The sequence below is a fragment of the Poromitra crassiceps genome (genome assembly GCF_964638095.1).
Source record: "Poromitra crassiceps genome assembly, chromosome: 21".
NCBI classification, from domain to species: Eukaryota; Metazoa; Chordata; class Actinopteri; order Beryciformes; family Melamphaidae; genus Poromitra; species Poromitra crassiceps.
In genome coordinates, this window is record NC_139638.1 from 15,442,807 (window position 1) to 15,459,829 (window position 17,023).

Genomic DNA, 17,023 nt, shown 5'->3' on the forward strand with positions numbered 1-17,023 from the left:
ATGTATCTTCTGAACGGCTGGTCGGAGAGAAATGCCCCTGGTCGCCATTTTTAAGTGACGTCAAGGCGCATTCACTCAGTGCCAATAATAAACACTTTGTGCACATTTATTTCTCGCCAAAACCAACGGAATGGGCCTTTAAACCCATACAATGTTGTTATTAGCTGTTAGCTTAGACAGCTAAATTAGCATCCATGGTTTTGGGACTTGAAGCTTTAAGCTCGAACACGGCCATAAACAAATGCAGCATGACATCACAATTGCTCGAGTGACATCAACGATGACATCACTTGGGACATCACGATTGCTCAAGTGACAAGAGGCTATTTGAGAACTCCAGAGGAGCCGGAATCGGGTTTTACAGAATGTAGGGAAACAGTGGATGGATAAATCCAGAGAGAGGCGGTTGTGCAACATAAAGGATGCCAACTGCCATAAAACACCAGAGAAGAAGAAGAAGAAGAAGAAGAAGAAGAAGCCAGAGAAACTCAGATTGAGCGTGTGAAGCTAAACACGAGTTGGCATGAGTTTGGTCACACCCCCAAAAAAAAGTGCGCCCCATGACGCATCGTCTCCAGAGTCTCCACGCGCAGATTTCTAGTCATCTTAAAAAGCAGCATGAAGAGGAATCATGATAAGATCATGATCCTGCCTCATTTTGCCATAACCATGCACCTAATTCAAACGTTCATGATGAACAGATTTTTAAAAAGCTCTGTCAGACACGGCCTGTCTTGATGGCTTTCTTGTGTAGCACGGTCAGGTCTAGAAGATCTCATGATCTGCATTCAAACATCAGACAGGCTCTCTCTCTCCTACAACGAGGAAGAGAACGCACTGAACTGAAGAGCGCTCAGATGGAGATGGAGGAGGATAGTGAGCGAGCAGGGAGCGGTGACGGTTATGGACGGTGCCGCTACTACGCAGCCCAGGTGGTGGAGAGGACAAGAAGCAAACACACACACACACACACACACACACACACACACACAGAGCCCAGGTGGTGGAGAGGACAAGAAGCAAACACACACACACACACACACACACACACACACACACACACACACACACACACACACACACACACAGAGCCCAGGTGGTGGAGAGGACAAGAAGCAAACACACACACACACACACACACACACACACACACACACACACACAGAGCCCAGGGAAATGCGTCACACGGGCTCCTGGTGCATCTTGGGATAGCCGCGTTGCGTGGGAGGCGGGAGGGAGAGACAGAGGGAGGAGGGAGGGAGAGACAGAGGGAGGAGGGTAAAAAAAAAAAGGGCGCCATTTTGACGGCGATTCAAAAGCGCGGCCGATCTTTTCTTTTGTGTGAGATTTGTTGTTTTGTTCTTTTCGCTCGGTGTGTTCGTGTGATTGTGATGAGGGGGGGCGGGGCTATGAGGGGGGGGGGGGGGGGGGGGGGCGGGGCTATCCATTTCTCTGCTGATGTGAGGGGCCGAGAGATGTGATGCTCGGACCACGGGGGTTGCGTATGTGTGTGTGTGTGTGTGTGTGTGTGTGTGTGTGTGTGTGCGTGTGTGTGTGGGCGTGCGTATGTGTGTGTGTGAGAGAGAGAGAGATCGGGGGTGGGGTCTTTCAGTCGAGGGTCATCAATCACCGACTGGGGTCAAAGAGAAATACCAAGGATTCAGAACCAATTATATCTGCCTTCCATGCACCCCCCATGTCTGTCTCTCTCTCTCTCTCACACGCACGCACGCACGCACGCACGCACACACACACACACACACACACACACACACACACACACACACACACACACACACACACACACACACACACACACACACACACGAATCTGCACAACCTGTCCCTCTCCCAACATACGAGCCCAACCAACTTCAGATGACAGGTGGGGGTGCTGAGTTAGAGGCCACGTTAGCAGGAGCACAGAATACAAGTCCAGACATCAGATCACAGAACACAAGTCCAGACATCAGATCACAGGACACAAGTCCAGACATCAGATCACAGAACACAAGTCCAGACATCAGATCACAGAAGACAAGTCCAGACATCAGATCACAGAACACAAGTCCAGACATCAGATCACAGAACACAAGTCCAGACATCAGATCACTGAACACAAGTCCAGACATCAGATCACAGAACACAAGTCCAGACATCAGATCACAGGACACAAGTCCAGACATCAGATCACAGAATACAAGTCCTGACATCAGATCACAGAAGACAAGTCCAGACATCAGATCACAGAACACAAGTCCAGACATCAGATCACAGGACACAAGTCCAGACATCAGATCACAGAACACAAGTCCAGACATCAGATCACAGAACACAAGTCCAGACATCAGATCACTGAACACAAGTCCAGACATCAGATCACTGAACACAAGTCCAGACATCAGATCACAGAACACAAGTCCAGACATCAGATCACAGAACACAAGTCCAGACATCAGATCACAGAACACAAGTCCAGACATCCTTTTCCTGTGACCTGAAAATCCTAAGTCGTATATGAATTGAATGGACTGCATGTTAAACGCTCTGTGTCTGTGTCTCATGCACACACACACAATCCACACACACACACATACACAATCCACACACACACACACACACACACACACACACAGAGGTCGGCCGGTGCACCAAGGTCATATTTGGCTGACATTCTCTGTTCTGGTCAACTTTTGTCTTTTCGTTGTCGTGGTAACACCAGCACCATGGATGAACACCCTTTGTTTTGTAAAATACCATAGACACATATCTCTCTCTCTCTCAACACACACACACACACACACACACACACACACACACACACACACACACACACACACAGTCCAGTTCTTTAACCCTTAAACACAGACAGGCACTTGCCATCCCAAACTTTATTTGTGTGTGTGTGTGTGTGTGTGTGTGTGTGTGTGTGTGTGTGTGTGAGTGTGTGTGTGTGTGTGTGTGTGTGTGTGTGTGTGTGTGTGTGTGACTCGATTTGATTGATGCATCGCCCCTGCCACTCATCATTAAATTGGAAGCAGTTAGACAAGTAGCACTGGCCAAAGTTCAACACCTATTTTCCAACGTACATATTCCATGCAAATCTTTGCGTGTTCTGAATGATAAAACCGTACGTTTGGTAAGACAGTGGACTGGACTAAATACGCACACTACACGTGATATCATTTTTCATAGTAAACAGGAGGGTGGTCTGGGGGTTCCGAACTTTGAATGGACCTATGTTGCTACGAGGCTCAGCCATCTTTTGAATATGCTCAACAGTGACGACCAATATGTCAGGGAGCTCGCAAGAGGTTCCCTGTTCCTGGACCTAAAAAGGCGCAAGGTCCCCCTGGCACGTGGGTCGGATCCTAGTTTTCTGGGTTTCAGGAGAAAACCCAGCGGAAAGCTGGACAGTGGCTCCCCTGGCTTTGGTGTGTGGTCTGATTGGCCTGACTTAAACGATCTATGTGGCTGGGCCAAAGTCACACTGGAGTGGGTGGGATCCAACTCTGAGGCAGTGAATGTCTCGGAGGAGATTATATCTGATCCCGGCATCACTGTGAGAGCGACCGTAAACATCTGTGGAACAGAACACCAGCTTCCACTAACAAATGCCCGAGGTCACCTCTTGAGGGCGCAACAGCAGAGACAGCGACAACACTGGACTGAGTTGAAACTCCAAGGAAAGCTTGCATGTCTTCCTGTAGCAGATCACTCTGTGTCTCATGCAGTATTTAAAAACCTAGCTATAGATGAGAGCATTGTTATCTTCACTATAAAAGCAAGACTACAGGCCTTACCAACCAAGCTCAATCTTTCCATCTGGCTTCCGAACAGTCATGCTCCTCACTGTATACATCATGGTCATGAACAGATTACTGAAACCATGTCTCACATCTTAAATGGTTGCCATGCATACAAAGGGCTTTACATATGTAGGCACGATAGAATAGTGGATTTGATATCAAAAGATATCTCCTCTATTTTTAGATCTTCTATTTCACTCTATAAGCATTCCACCGTGAAGCCGAGCATGTTCAGTCTGTGTAGTGACGACTCTGATGTGTTCTCTAATATTCCAGCTAACACTCCTGATGTTGTTGTCGTGAATGAAAATCTCAGAGAGGTGTTTGTTCTTGAGGTTGGCTGTACCTTTGACCACAGCCTAGAGGAGGCCTTTATAACCAAGATGCTAAAATATCAACAGCTGGAGCAGACCATTTCACAGCTGGGCTACAGGTGTAAACTTATAGTTTTCATATTTGGTAGCCTGGGTCATGTCCATAAGCTGGTTGTAAGAGGCCTTCAGATGGCTGGTCTACCTAAGAGAAGGGCCAAACAGTTAGCAAGGTATTGTTCAGTATCTGCTATTATTGGCAGTCGCTCAATATGGAGAAGGCGCTGCTTTTTGTACCCTTGAAATTGGATGCTGTCCCTTATCTTGTATTACAGTATAACTGTATGTCAATCTGCCTTTGTCATCACCCTGTGCGGTATTATATCTTCTTTGTATGCATTATTGTGGTCGCCAATTAGGCACTCTTGTATCTGACCAACTCCCAACATCTGATTGCATTACTAGTGTTTATGTCCTTTGTACTCTGTATCTATGTGGACATAAATAAATCATTTAAATGTGTGTGTGTGTGTGTGTGTGTGTGTGTGTGTGTGTGCGTGTGTGTGTGTGTGTGTGTGTGTGTGTCTACATGTCTAAGAAGTGCAAGCAAGCCCATATAAAGCCCAAACAAGGCAAACAGCTATTTCCTCCATCTCTCCTGTGTCTCTCTCTTCCTCTCCTCTCCTTCCTTATTTCCCTCTGTGAGCCTGTCCTGGGTGCACAAATGTTTCTGTGGGCTGTCCCATGTCCCATGTCCCATCATGCATCTCAGGCCTGACTCTGTCCCATGTCCCATCATGCATCTCAGGCCTGACTCTGTCCCATGTCCCATCATGCATCTCAGGCCTGACTCTGACTCTGCCTCCTGAGGTGGAAACGCTTTGAGCAGAACCTCCGAGTTCGCCTCTTCTGTCCAACACAAAGTGCATCAATTGAGTTGAGAAGCTCCTTGCTCGCCAAATCAGCCAAAACATTCCGTGCAGAAATTACTTTGAGCTCTGTCACCACACCCCCCCCCCTCCTCCCAGTAACAACATACACTTCCCCTCACCCTCCTCCACCCTCCTCCACCCACCCATCAGCTTCATCATACTGTGGGCAGCATTCACACGTCAAAGAGCCGCAGAAAGGATCTGCTAGAGAGGGAGAATGGACAGCAGGCCCGGGTAGAGGAGGGAGGGAGGGAGGAGAGGGAGGGAGGGAGGAGAGGGAGGGAGGGAGGGAGGGAGGGAGGGAGGAAGGGAGGGAGGGAGGGAGGGGAAGTGAAGGGAGGCTAATAAAATGGGCTGTAGGAGGCAGTAATGAGGGAAAGATGTTTGAGGAGTAGGGTTGCCACGGTGTGGTCATTTTCACAGCGGGTAAGAAACACGTGACAACACCGGTGTTACCGGTTACATCGTATAATAAAGAAAAAAACATTGCATGGATGCATAACTGGGACGTATCCTCAGTGATGTACCCTGGGGTCATAGGATGTTTCGGGTCTCGCAACATCATACACCCTCGCCCAGGTGACCCAGCCGGGGCTGGCCAAGCCCCAACTTACGTCCCAGTAGCTACCCACGGTCAGCCCTCTAGGAAGGGTCGAAGGTGGTCAGGCGGTCAGGGCCACTCAATCCGCTGCTCCGGAACTACTCTGCCAGGACCGGGGGGGGGGGGGGGAGGGCTCTGGTACGTAGAGGGACCGGGCTCTGTGGGTTGCCACCCGGCCCGGTTCCTCCCTCGTCTCACCAGGTCTACGACCTGTGCGCTGCACCAGACTCCCCCGCTCCAAACATCTCATTCCGAGGTGATGGTATCTTAGCGGACACCATGCAGTACCAGTACTTGGTGGCACTGCAGTCTCCACTTGCGGCTTGAATGGCCCTCCTAAAAGGCCTCTCGTGGGTTGTTGGGCTTCTTCCTCACGGAAGACGCAGGCTGGGGAGCTAACCCATACTGCTACCCGGGTGCCGTCCCTGTTCCGGCTGTCAACTGACTCTCCAGTAGTCACCAGTCTTTCCTGGTTGTCACATAGTCTACTCCTATGAGTCACTGGCTAAGCCAGGCTAACTAATAAAGAAAAAACATCGCATGGATGTATAAATATATATAATATAATATAAAATATTAAAAGAATATTAAAAAAAATAATAATAATCCTCAGCTGTCCTCATGGTCCAGTCAGTCAGCTCCTCTCCGCTGCTGTGTTAGTTAGCTTGGACGCTCACAGTCACAACACTGCCTCACAAACTTGGCTGCATCCAACTCGAGACAACTTTTCAGACCCTCCTGGAGACAATCTTTCTCAGAAGAGACTAACGTTAGCGACAAATCTGGAGACTTTTTCTGACATGGGATTAACATTACCAGCAAGCAGCAGTAAGCAGGCAATGACGATAGCTGGGTAAGTCCAGCTAGCATCGATGCTAAGTTAGCAAAGTACAGGGAGAGCGCAGCTGAAGCACATGGCTAATTAATATGGATGTTAACGTCCATATTAATTAGCCATGTGCTTCAGCTGCGATTCGCTCGCTCCATGATGAGACTAGCTACAGCATAACTCCAGCTCTTCTTCTGCCTTTACAAAACAAACAAAATCTCAACACCGCAGCACAGCTCTGTTTGTGTTTATCCAGCTATAGTTTGTCACAGTGCAGCAACACTGCAGCCCAGAGGGAGCGCTTGTAATTTACCCCGGTGCACGCTGAAACAAGCACGAGCGGGCGGAGTTTTTTCTATCTTTCTTGCTGCATAAAAATGAACGGTGTTACCGGTGGGCATTTTATGTAATCGGTGTATGCCCCACCACCGTGTAACACCGATAACACCGACTACCGCAGCAAGCCTACTGAGGAGGTTCTGGAGGAGAGAGAGGGAGGATGAAGAAGAGAGCAGAGAGAGGAGATATGAGGGACAGAGCAGATGAGGTAAAGGCAGCGTTCAGGCAACTTATCAGATGAAATGCCAAAACTTCTCCATCAAAATGTCCAGGGCAATAATTCACATTCGCGTCCCAGCGCATGCAGTAGTATGTATATTTGAAACTAAAATCCTGGCTCCCCCTGGCCAGTGACACTTAGGAATAGACTAGGTGACAACCAAGTATAGTTTGGTGACAAGCTGGAGAGACAGTTGACGGTCGGAGAGACGGCATCCGGTACGGGATGGGTTTTAGCACCCCAGCCTGGCTCTCTCGTGAGGGAGAAATCCACAAACGCTACGGATTAGCCTCCTGAAAATCTGCGCAAAGATCGGCGCGGCCTGGGGTCCTTCAGGCTAGAGCGAGGTGCTCGGCGCAGGCGAATGACGTGCAGCGCACAGGCCTTCTTGAGGCATCCTCTCTGCCCATGGTACGGCATGGTAGGATTGCCTTCTTCCACGGGAGGTTCTGGTGAGACGAAGGAGGTGCCCGGCCTGGAATCACCCCACAGGGCCTTAGACCTCCATGCACCGAAGGTCTTTCCATACTGCGGTGTAGCACTAAACTCTATTGCAGCGGATTGGGCGGGATCAACCCTTCCGCGGGCAACGTTGCAGACAGAGTAGGAAGGCTGACCCGTGAGCGGCTGCTTCTGGGACGCGGGTCGGCTGGGTCTACTGGGCGAGGGTGTATGATGTTGACAGACCCGAAACACCTCACGACCCCAGTTAACATCACTGATGACGCGTCCCAGCGCATGCTGAAGTATGTATATTTGAAACACAGAGATGTTTACATACAGTCAGGACTTATGAGATTTGTAATGAAATCTTGTAAGTCCCCTAATGCAAATTTGCAGGTAAAAAAAATACAGTTGGGATTCAAGATTCTTATGAAAATACCCAAAATAGCCTGTTTTATCCGAGCTGGACCGCTGACATGCACACAACTTACCAGCTGAGCATTTCCTACTTTGAATGTAACGCATCATGAGAGACTGAGAAATAATTGGGGGAGGCAGGTGACAGGTGATACTCACAGGGTTCTGATTGGCTTGGAAGAGTCACATGATGTTCCTTCACACCATCAAAAAGCAGCTCTGCTCCTCCTCTGGTCAAACAAACACAATTGACATCACTTTTGTGTTATATTAATTTGTATTTTTTTTGGCATTCGTATGCTGTTCAGCAAGATAATCTTCACAAAAATAGTGTTCATTTAGAAGCGTTTTCTGAAAAAAGATGTTTGGCAATCGCATTTATGCTTCAAAAATCATAAGTGCTGTTCATTTGTAAAACCATCTTGCTGAACACAAAGGTCTCAGTTTTATAGACTTTTGTTAACCACAGATCTTATTTCAGACATCTCACCAAAATCCCCATACCAAAAGCCCATTGACCTCCAGACCAGGGAACCCACCATGATGCTAACTGAAGTCATCCCTGCCGTACTGCAGGTATGAGTCTGGAAGATGAGGACTTCCTGCTCTTACGTGTAAAAGTGAATGGGATTTTTGTATGGGAATTTCAGTTAAATGCGTGAGGTCTCTGGTTCACAAAAGTTTATGAAACAGTAGTTTGTGACTTTTGAAGCATTTTCTGAAAACCATTTAAAAAAAATGCATTTATGCTTCGAAAGTCATAAAAGCAGTGCTCATTTGTGAAGATTATCTTGCTGAACACAAACGTTGCTGTTTCATAAACGTTTAATAACCACAGGCCTTATTTCATTCACATTTAACCGAAACTCCCACACAAAAATCCCATTCACTTTACACGTAAGAACCAGGAAGTGCAGGGACTTCTGGGTAAGCTTTCAGTTACTCCTCATTCATTCGTTGGAGATGAAAACCCAAATCTCTCTCACATGCACACACACACACACACACACACACACACACGCACACGCACACGCACACACACAGACTCAGGCAGTCTCTCTCTCTCTCTCTCTCTCTCTCACACACACACACACACACACACACACACACACACACACACACAAACACTCTCGCTCTCTCTCTCTCGCTCTCACACTCACTCACACACACACACACACACACACACACACACACACACACACACACACACACACACACACACACACACACACACACACACACACACACACACACACACACAGTATGGGGATGACGCACTAACAAGCTGAAGTTAGCATGCAGCTAGCAGCAACACTAGTGCGAGGTCTTGTATAAGTAAACAGAATAACTGACACCGAACTTCAATGACTACGAAGCTCGAGCAGCATTTCGTCGCCATATAACAGCTGACATGACACAAAAACATGCATCCTAAACGAACATGTAGGTGTTAAAGCTCCCTACCCAAACTCCACATGAAGTGCTACGGGCGCCGCCATATTGTTATGCAGGAAGTGGTGGGGGAACGACAGGAGGAAGTGACGTTTGTTGTTGATATGACGCGTGACGTAACCAGCAAGCTGAAAGCGGCCTCAAAAAATATTTTTGAATGATAATTACGTTTTCAAGAAAAACTGTGAAAAACGTAAAGTAAGATAGGATTAAAAAAAAACGCAGGTACATACTCTCTCTCTCTCTCTCTCTCTCTCTCCCTCTCTCTCTCTCTCTCTCTCTCTCTCTCTCTAATTCAAAGGGCTTTATTGGCATGATAAGGTGCATCTTACATTGCCAAAGCATACATTAGCGACACTTAGCAGTTACAAAGAATCAAAAACAGAAAACAAGACATTTTGTTACCCAGTAACATAAATCACAAAATCTGAAGATATTCAAAGAGGAAGAGAAAAGAAAATTAAACGGAATGTGATAAGACAGAATAGAATAGGAGACTATTGTTGACCGGAATCTATTAAGAATAATAACAAAACAGTAATAAACGGGCAATTAAACGGTGATAGTGCAAATAGTGAGCATTTACAGTATATTTTAAAAAAAAATCACAGAACATTACATTACATTACATTACGTCATTTGGCAGACGCTTTTATCCAAAGCGACTTACAATAACACATTTTTTGTCAGCAATAGAGCAATCAACTATGGAGCACAGTCTATGACAACTACAACTTCTGAAGGAACAGTGGTACAAGTTTAGGTTAGTGGTACAAGGTTGGTTAGTTTTGTTTTTTGTTTTAAGAAAGAGAGAGAACGAAGTTAGATCAAGAAGGGCCCAGATGGAGCCTGAATCTGTAAATAACTGTTGTTATTTTAAAATCTTCAGAAGAGAAACAACAAACAAAGTAGAATAAAAATAGAATAAAATAAGATCAAATAAAATCTCTCTCTCTCTCTCTCGCCATTTCAAGCACGTAGCCTACCATGGTCCTTTTAGCATCTTCATTTATCAAACAAGAGACATAAAACATGAAACATCAAAAAACATAATGAAAATCAAATAATACAATAAAATCTCTCTCTCATTCAAATAAGCTTTATTGGCAGGACAAGACAATTCACGAACAAACAATCACATTAGGATTCACTTAATTATAATAACAGCCAGCCCAGGGATGGGTACTTGAGAGAAAGGGCGAAATGGAAAAATGTAAGAATAAATCATGAAAATAAATTAAACGTTCAAATAAATCTGCTCAGGATAAGCACTAAATTGCAACTCTTTCACTCCATTTCTTATTTTGTAATGTTATATTCTTCAAAGAGTGGTTATCATTCATTCATTGCATCACATGCTACACTTTTCTCTGGCAGTTTTCTAAGCAGAATGTTGTGGTTGGGTAAACAGGGTACTTTTGGGTTCAGAAATCAGGGGAAAGGGGGTACCGAAGCAAAAAATTAAAATTGAAACAGTGATAGGTTACAGTCAGCCTGCTGCCTATATATGGCACTTCCTGTGGAGGTCTAGCACACAGGCGACAGCACAACACATCAGGCATGAATGTGTGTGTGACTGTGAACTAACTAAGATAGTAGCATAGCATCTCTGTGACTGTCAGGTGATCAGGAGTTTGCTACAAACAGCTGAAATGAGGCGTCGTGTCATTTCAGGAGGACCATCAAACTGTTGCTCCTCCATACTGAGAGGAACCAGTTGAGGTGGTTCGAGCCCTGCATGTGTTCGAGTCCCTTACAAGGATGATGGAGGGAAACCTCCAACCCTGGAGGAACTCTATAGCCTACATCTCCCTGCTGGCTTCCCTCAGGAGACACTGGAGGTCAGTGGAGGAAGCTGCCCATGTTGCCTCATGCGTGGTAAGAAAATGCATCGATGGATGGGTTGGCTACAGTCAAATATGAAAAGTAAAATATCTTTAGAGTAGCACTAGCAGTAGAGTTCAACAGTTTTGTCTATTCTCTCCTCTCAAGTGATGGCATGCTAATTAGGGGGCAGCTTTTCAATCAAACAGGCTGCTCAAATTTAGGAATATGTCTATGAATTTAGAATCATATATTTTATATCTTCTCATCGTTTGGAGATCAGAAACTGTATGTCAGTCTCACCCTTGGCGTGTGTGTGTGTGTGTGTGTGTGTGTGTGTGTGTGTGTGTGTGTGTGTGTGTGCGTGCGTGTGTGTGTGTGTGTGTGTGTGTGTGTGCGTGTGTGTGTGTGTGTGCATTGTAGCCTATGTCAATGTGAAAGTGCAGACGCATGACATGAATGTGGCATGTAATGTGTGCGTGTGTGCGTGTGTGTGTGTGTGTGTGTGTGTGTGCATGTGTGTGTGTGTGTGTGCATGCGTGTGTGTGTGTGTGTCTGTCTCCTCCCTCTTCCTTCTCTCCCTCACGTGTATCCTCAATCATACTGGTGACAGTCCCAGTCCCAATATATGGGGGTTGGGGGGTGATGGGGTGATGGGGGGTGATGGGGGTGATGGGGGTGATGGGGGGGAGGTGTCCGTCCGAGGGGTTTGAATTGCAAATCCAGCGCCTTCTGTTGGCGTCCAGCCTTAGCGGGCCTTCCCCTGCCTTCATTCATGTGCTAATGAGCAGTCAGTCCAGGGGCAGTTAGATAGATAGACTGGGGGGGCCTGTGGGGGGGAGGGGAGGGGCCTGTGGGGGGGAGGGAGGGGCCTGTGGGGGGGAGGGAGGAGGGAGGCATGGGTGAGGAGGCCAGGCGGGGAGTCAGAAAGAGAGAGAGCAGACAGAGGGACAGGAATCCAACGATGGTGGTTCTCCTCCAGTAGTGGAGGAGAACATCATCACCATGAGGATAGTCACATGGTCGCTGGTGAGCTCAGAGCGGATGGCTACAGTTTTTGAACGGCTTTATGAGTTCCACTCATAGACTGTAAAAAGGTTCCACTACACGAGAGTGAGATGTCCATAAGGTCCCACCACCATCAGCTGTGTGTCACCTCACGCGCTAAGCTGGCCTGGGTTTCACTCACACTCGTTAGCGTTAATTTAGTTTCTGAGATTTTGTTTGTATTTTAAGAATACAAAATACTGAAGCAAAATAGCATAAACTAAACATTTCCCACCCTTGTGCGCCTATTCAAACATACAGTATAATGCTGTGATAGTAGGTTGTTGCTGAGATGATTTTATAACTAAAACAATGATCTGAACACTCAGATTATATAAGCCCCAAATCAGACTATGTATAATAATGCACCTGTTAGATTACATTCAAGACACCCTATCAAAGGGATATTTTCTCTGCTCTCAATCTCTGTATCCACCATGAAGTGTTCTGGTCTGGAGCCATGCACTCAAACCTGGATTCACAACCTCATGCGGTCAAATAATAAATTATTCCATACAGACAATTAACAACAAATCAATTAATTTCTTTCTCTCAGTATTTTCATGCACTTCAACGGAGTAGGTAGGGTATTTAACTTCTGAAAAAGACACAGTTTGATGTACTTTTTCCATTCATCTCTGAAGTAGCCTAATAGCACCATATTTTAGCTAATTTTCATATTCTACAGACCTACACAGACTTTTCATATCCTACAGACCTACACAGACTTTTCATATCCTACAGACCTACACAGACTTTTCATATCCTACAGACCTACACAGACTTTTCATATCCTACAGACCTACACAGACTTTTCATATCCTACAGACCTACACAGACTTTTCATATCCTACAGACCTACACCGCCTGTTTCAACCAGACCTCTGATACTCATAATAATTGAGTTTGACCTGATTGAGATAGCTCCCATGACACTAAGAAAACTCTGCCACTCTCAAGCTACAATTATGGCCTGAACCCAAGAAGACCAAGAAGGCAAGTTTGAATACCCCACCAAGAAACCACAGAGGCAAGTTTGAATACCCCACCAAGAAACCACAGAGGCAAGTTTGAATACCCCACCAATAAACCACAGAGGCAAGTTTGAATACCCCAGCAAGAAACCACAGAGGCAAGTTTGAATACCCCACCAACAAACCACAGAGGCAAGTTTGAATACCCCACCAAGAAACCACGGAGGCAGGTTTGAATACCCCACCAAGAAACCACGGGGGCAGGTTTGAATACCCCACCAAGAAACCACGGGGGCAGGTTTGAATACCCCACCAAGAAACCACGGGGGCAGGTTTGAATACCCCACCAAGAAACCACAGAGGCAGGTTTGAATACCCCACCAAGAAACCACGGGGGCAGGTTTGAATACCCCACCAAGAAACCACAGAGGCAGGTTTGAATAACCCACCAAGAAACCACGGGGGCAGGTTTGAATACCCCACCAAGAAACCACGGGGGCAGGTTTGAATACCCCACCAAGAAACCACAGAGGCAGGTTTGAATACCCCACCAAGAAACCACAGAGGCAGGTTTGAATACCCCACCAAGAAACCACAGAGGCAGGTTTGAATACCCCACCAACAAACCACAGAGGCAGGTTTGAATACCCCACCAAGAAACCACAGAGGCAGGTTTGAATACCCCACCAAGAAACCACGGAGGCAGGTTTGAATACCCCACCAACAAACCACAGAGGCAGGTTTGAATACCCCACCAAGAAACCACGGGGGCAGGTTTGAATACCCCACCAAGAAACCACAGAGGCAGGTTTGAATACCCCACCAAGAAACCACGGGGGCAGGTTTGAATACCCCACCAAGAAACCACGGGGGCAGGTTTGAATACCCCACCAAGAAACCACAGAGGCAAGTTTGAATACCCCACCAAGAAACCACAGAGGCAGGTTTGAATACCCCACCAAGAAACCACAGAGGCAGGTTTGAATACCCCACCAAGAAACCACGGGGGCAGGTTTGAATACCCCACCAAGAAACCACGGGGGCAGGTTTGAATACCCCACCAAGAAATCACGGGGGCAGGTTTGAATACCCCACCAAGAAACCACAGAGGCAGGTTTGAATACCCCACCAAGAAACCACAGAGGCAGGTTTGAATACCCCACCAAGAAACCACAGAGGCAGGTTTGAATACCCCACCAAGAAACCACAGGGGCAGGTTTGAATACCCCACCAAGAAACCACAGAGGCAGGTTTGAATACCCCACCAAGAAACCACAGAGGCAGGTTTGAATACCCCACCAACAAACCACAGAGGCAGGTTTGAATACCCCACCAAGAAACCACAGAGGCAGGTTTGAATACCCCACCAAGAAACCACGGAGGCAGGTTTGAATACCCCACCAACAAACCACAGAGGCAGGTTTGAATACCCCACCAAGAAACCACGGGGGCAGGTTTGAATACCCCACCAAGAAACCACAGAGGCAGGTTTGAATACCCCACCAAGAAACCACGGGGGCAGGTTTGAATACCCCACCAAGAAACCACAGAGGCAGGTTTGAATACCCCACCAATAAACCACAGAGGCAGGTTTGAATACCCCACCAAGAAACCACAGAGGCAAGTTTGAATACCCCACCAAGAAACCACAGAGGCAGGTTTGAATACCCCACCAAGAAACCACGGAGGCAGGTTTGAATACCCCACCAAGAAACCACGGAGGCAGGTTTGAATACCCCACCAAGAAACCACGGGGGCAGGTTTGAATACCCCACCAAGAAACCACAGAGGCAGGTTTGAATACCCCACCAAGAAACCACAGAGGCAGGTTTGAATACCCCACCAAGAAACCACAGAGGCAAGTTTGAATATACCCCACCAAGAAACCACGGAGGCAGGTTTGAATACCCCACCAAGAAACCACAGAGGCAAGTTTGAATATACCCCACCAAGAAACCACGGGGGCAAGTTTGAATATACCCCACCAAGAAACCACAGAGGCAAGTTTGAATATACCCCACCAAGAAACCACGGGGGCAGGTTTGAATACCCCACCAAGAAACCACGGAGGCAGGTTTGAATACCCCACCAAGAAACCACGGGGGCAGGTTTGAATACCCCACCAAGAAACCACAGAGGCAGGTTTGAATACCCCACCAAGAAACCACAGAGGCAGGTTTGAATACCCCACCAAGAAACCACGGGGGCAGGTTTGAATACCCCACCAAGAAACCACAGAGGCAAGTTTGAATATACCCCACCAAGAAACCACGGAGGCAGGTTTGAATACCCCACCAAGAAACCACAGAGGCAAGTTTGAATATACCCCACCAAGAAACCACGGGGGCAAGTTTGAATATACCCCACCAAGAAACCACAGAGGCAAGTTTGAATATACCCCACCAAGAAACCACGGGGGCAGGTTTGAATACCCCACCAAGAAACCACGGGGGCAGGTTTGAATACCCCACCAAGAAACCACAGAGGCAGGTTTGAATACCCCACCAAGAAACCACAGAGGCAGGTTTGAATACCCCACCAAGAAACCACAGAGGCAAGTTTGAATATACCCCACCAAGAAACCACGGGGGCAAGTTTGAATATACCCCACCAAGAAACCACAGAGGCAAGTTTGAATATACCCCACCAAGAAACCACGGGGGCAGGTTTGAATACCCCACCAAGAAACCACAGAGGCAGGTTTGAATACCCCACCAAGAAACCACAGAGGCAGGTTTGAATACCCCACCAAGAAACCACAGAGGCAGGTTTGAATACCCCTCCAATATGGTCTCATAATGGGACGTCAAAGCCACACTGCAGCCGGGGTCACACATGATCACATGACAATGAGCAACACAATGGATTGGCTATAAAAGGGCTGGGGGCGGGCAGATTAGGGCTGAATTGATGATGGTTGATTGGCTGGTTGGGGCAAGCAGGCTTAGTTGGGAGATCCTGGGTCTGTTTCAATAACATAAAGAGCTGAAATGAACATGTAACATGATACCAAGCAGAGAGAATCCTCTTAGAGATTACAGCCATGACATGTTACGCCTGTGGAACTGTATGGAGAGCGGAGACACACAGCAGAGCCAAAGACAATTTTCTATTGTGCTATAGATTAGATTAGCATAGGGTCTCCTATTCTTCCACACTGGCAAAGGCTTCTGGGGGAAAAGGGGGGGGGGGAGGGTAATGCTGCATCTAATTCCACTGTCATGACTGAATACTTTCTCTTTTTACAGGAAATATTTCACCTGGAATAAACTGGACCCCCCCAGTGTAACAGCTGTCAGGCCCCGGCCGTACCATCGCTTCCTTCATGCAGAGGGGTGTAGGGAGGAAACTGCTCTCACAACATCTGTGTAGTGGCACACACACACACACACACACACACACACACACACACACACACACACACACACACACACACACACACACACACACACACACACACACACATGCTCTCCTACATGTACTGCACACACACACACACACACACCATCTGTCCCTGCCCCCTCCCACTGCCATCAGCGTGGTTCTGTCTGCACTGATACACCAATGTGTGATTGTTCACACAGTGCGCATGCTCAGTAACCCTGGGGACACACACTCATGCAGACTGGACACAGACATGCTCAGTAACCCTGGGGACACACACTCATGCAGACTGGACACAGACATGCTCAGTAAACCTGGGGACACACACTCATGCAGACTGGACACAGACATGCTCAGTAACCCTGGGGACACACACTCATGTAGACTGGACACAGACATGCTCAGTAAACCTGGAGACACACACTCATGCAGACTGGACA

The 17,023-nt window shown here is 47.2% G+C and overlaps 1 protein-coding gene across 1 annotated transcript in view; it reads right to left on the reverse strand.

The window, feature by feature from the left end:
- The window catches only part of urm1 (ubiquitin related modifier 1), a 20,986-nt gene extending 11,584 nt beyond the window's left edge, over positions 1–9,402 (reverse strand). The window contains exons 1-2 of the mRNA XM_083657835.1: positions 9,367–9,402; positions 8,062–8,132 (exon numbers count right to left, since the gene is read on the reverse strand). Coding sequence (XP_083513961.1) covers positions 8,062–8,132; positions 9,367–9,401 — 106 coding nt within the window. The 5' untranslated portion in view covers position 9,402. The remainder of the gene's footprint in view (positions 1–8,061; positions 8,133–9,366) is intronic.
- Positions 9,403–17,023: the final 7,621 nt, after the last annotated feature.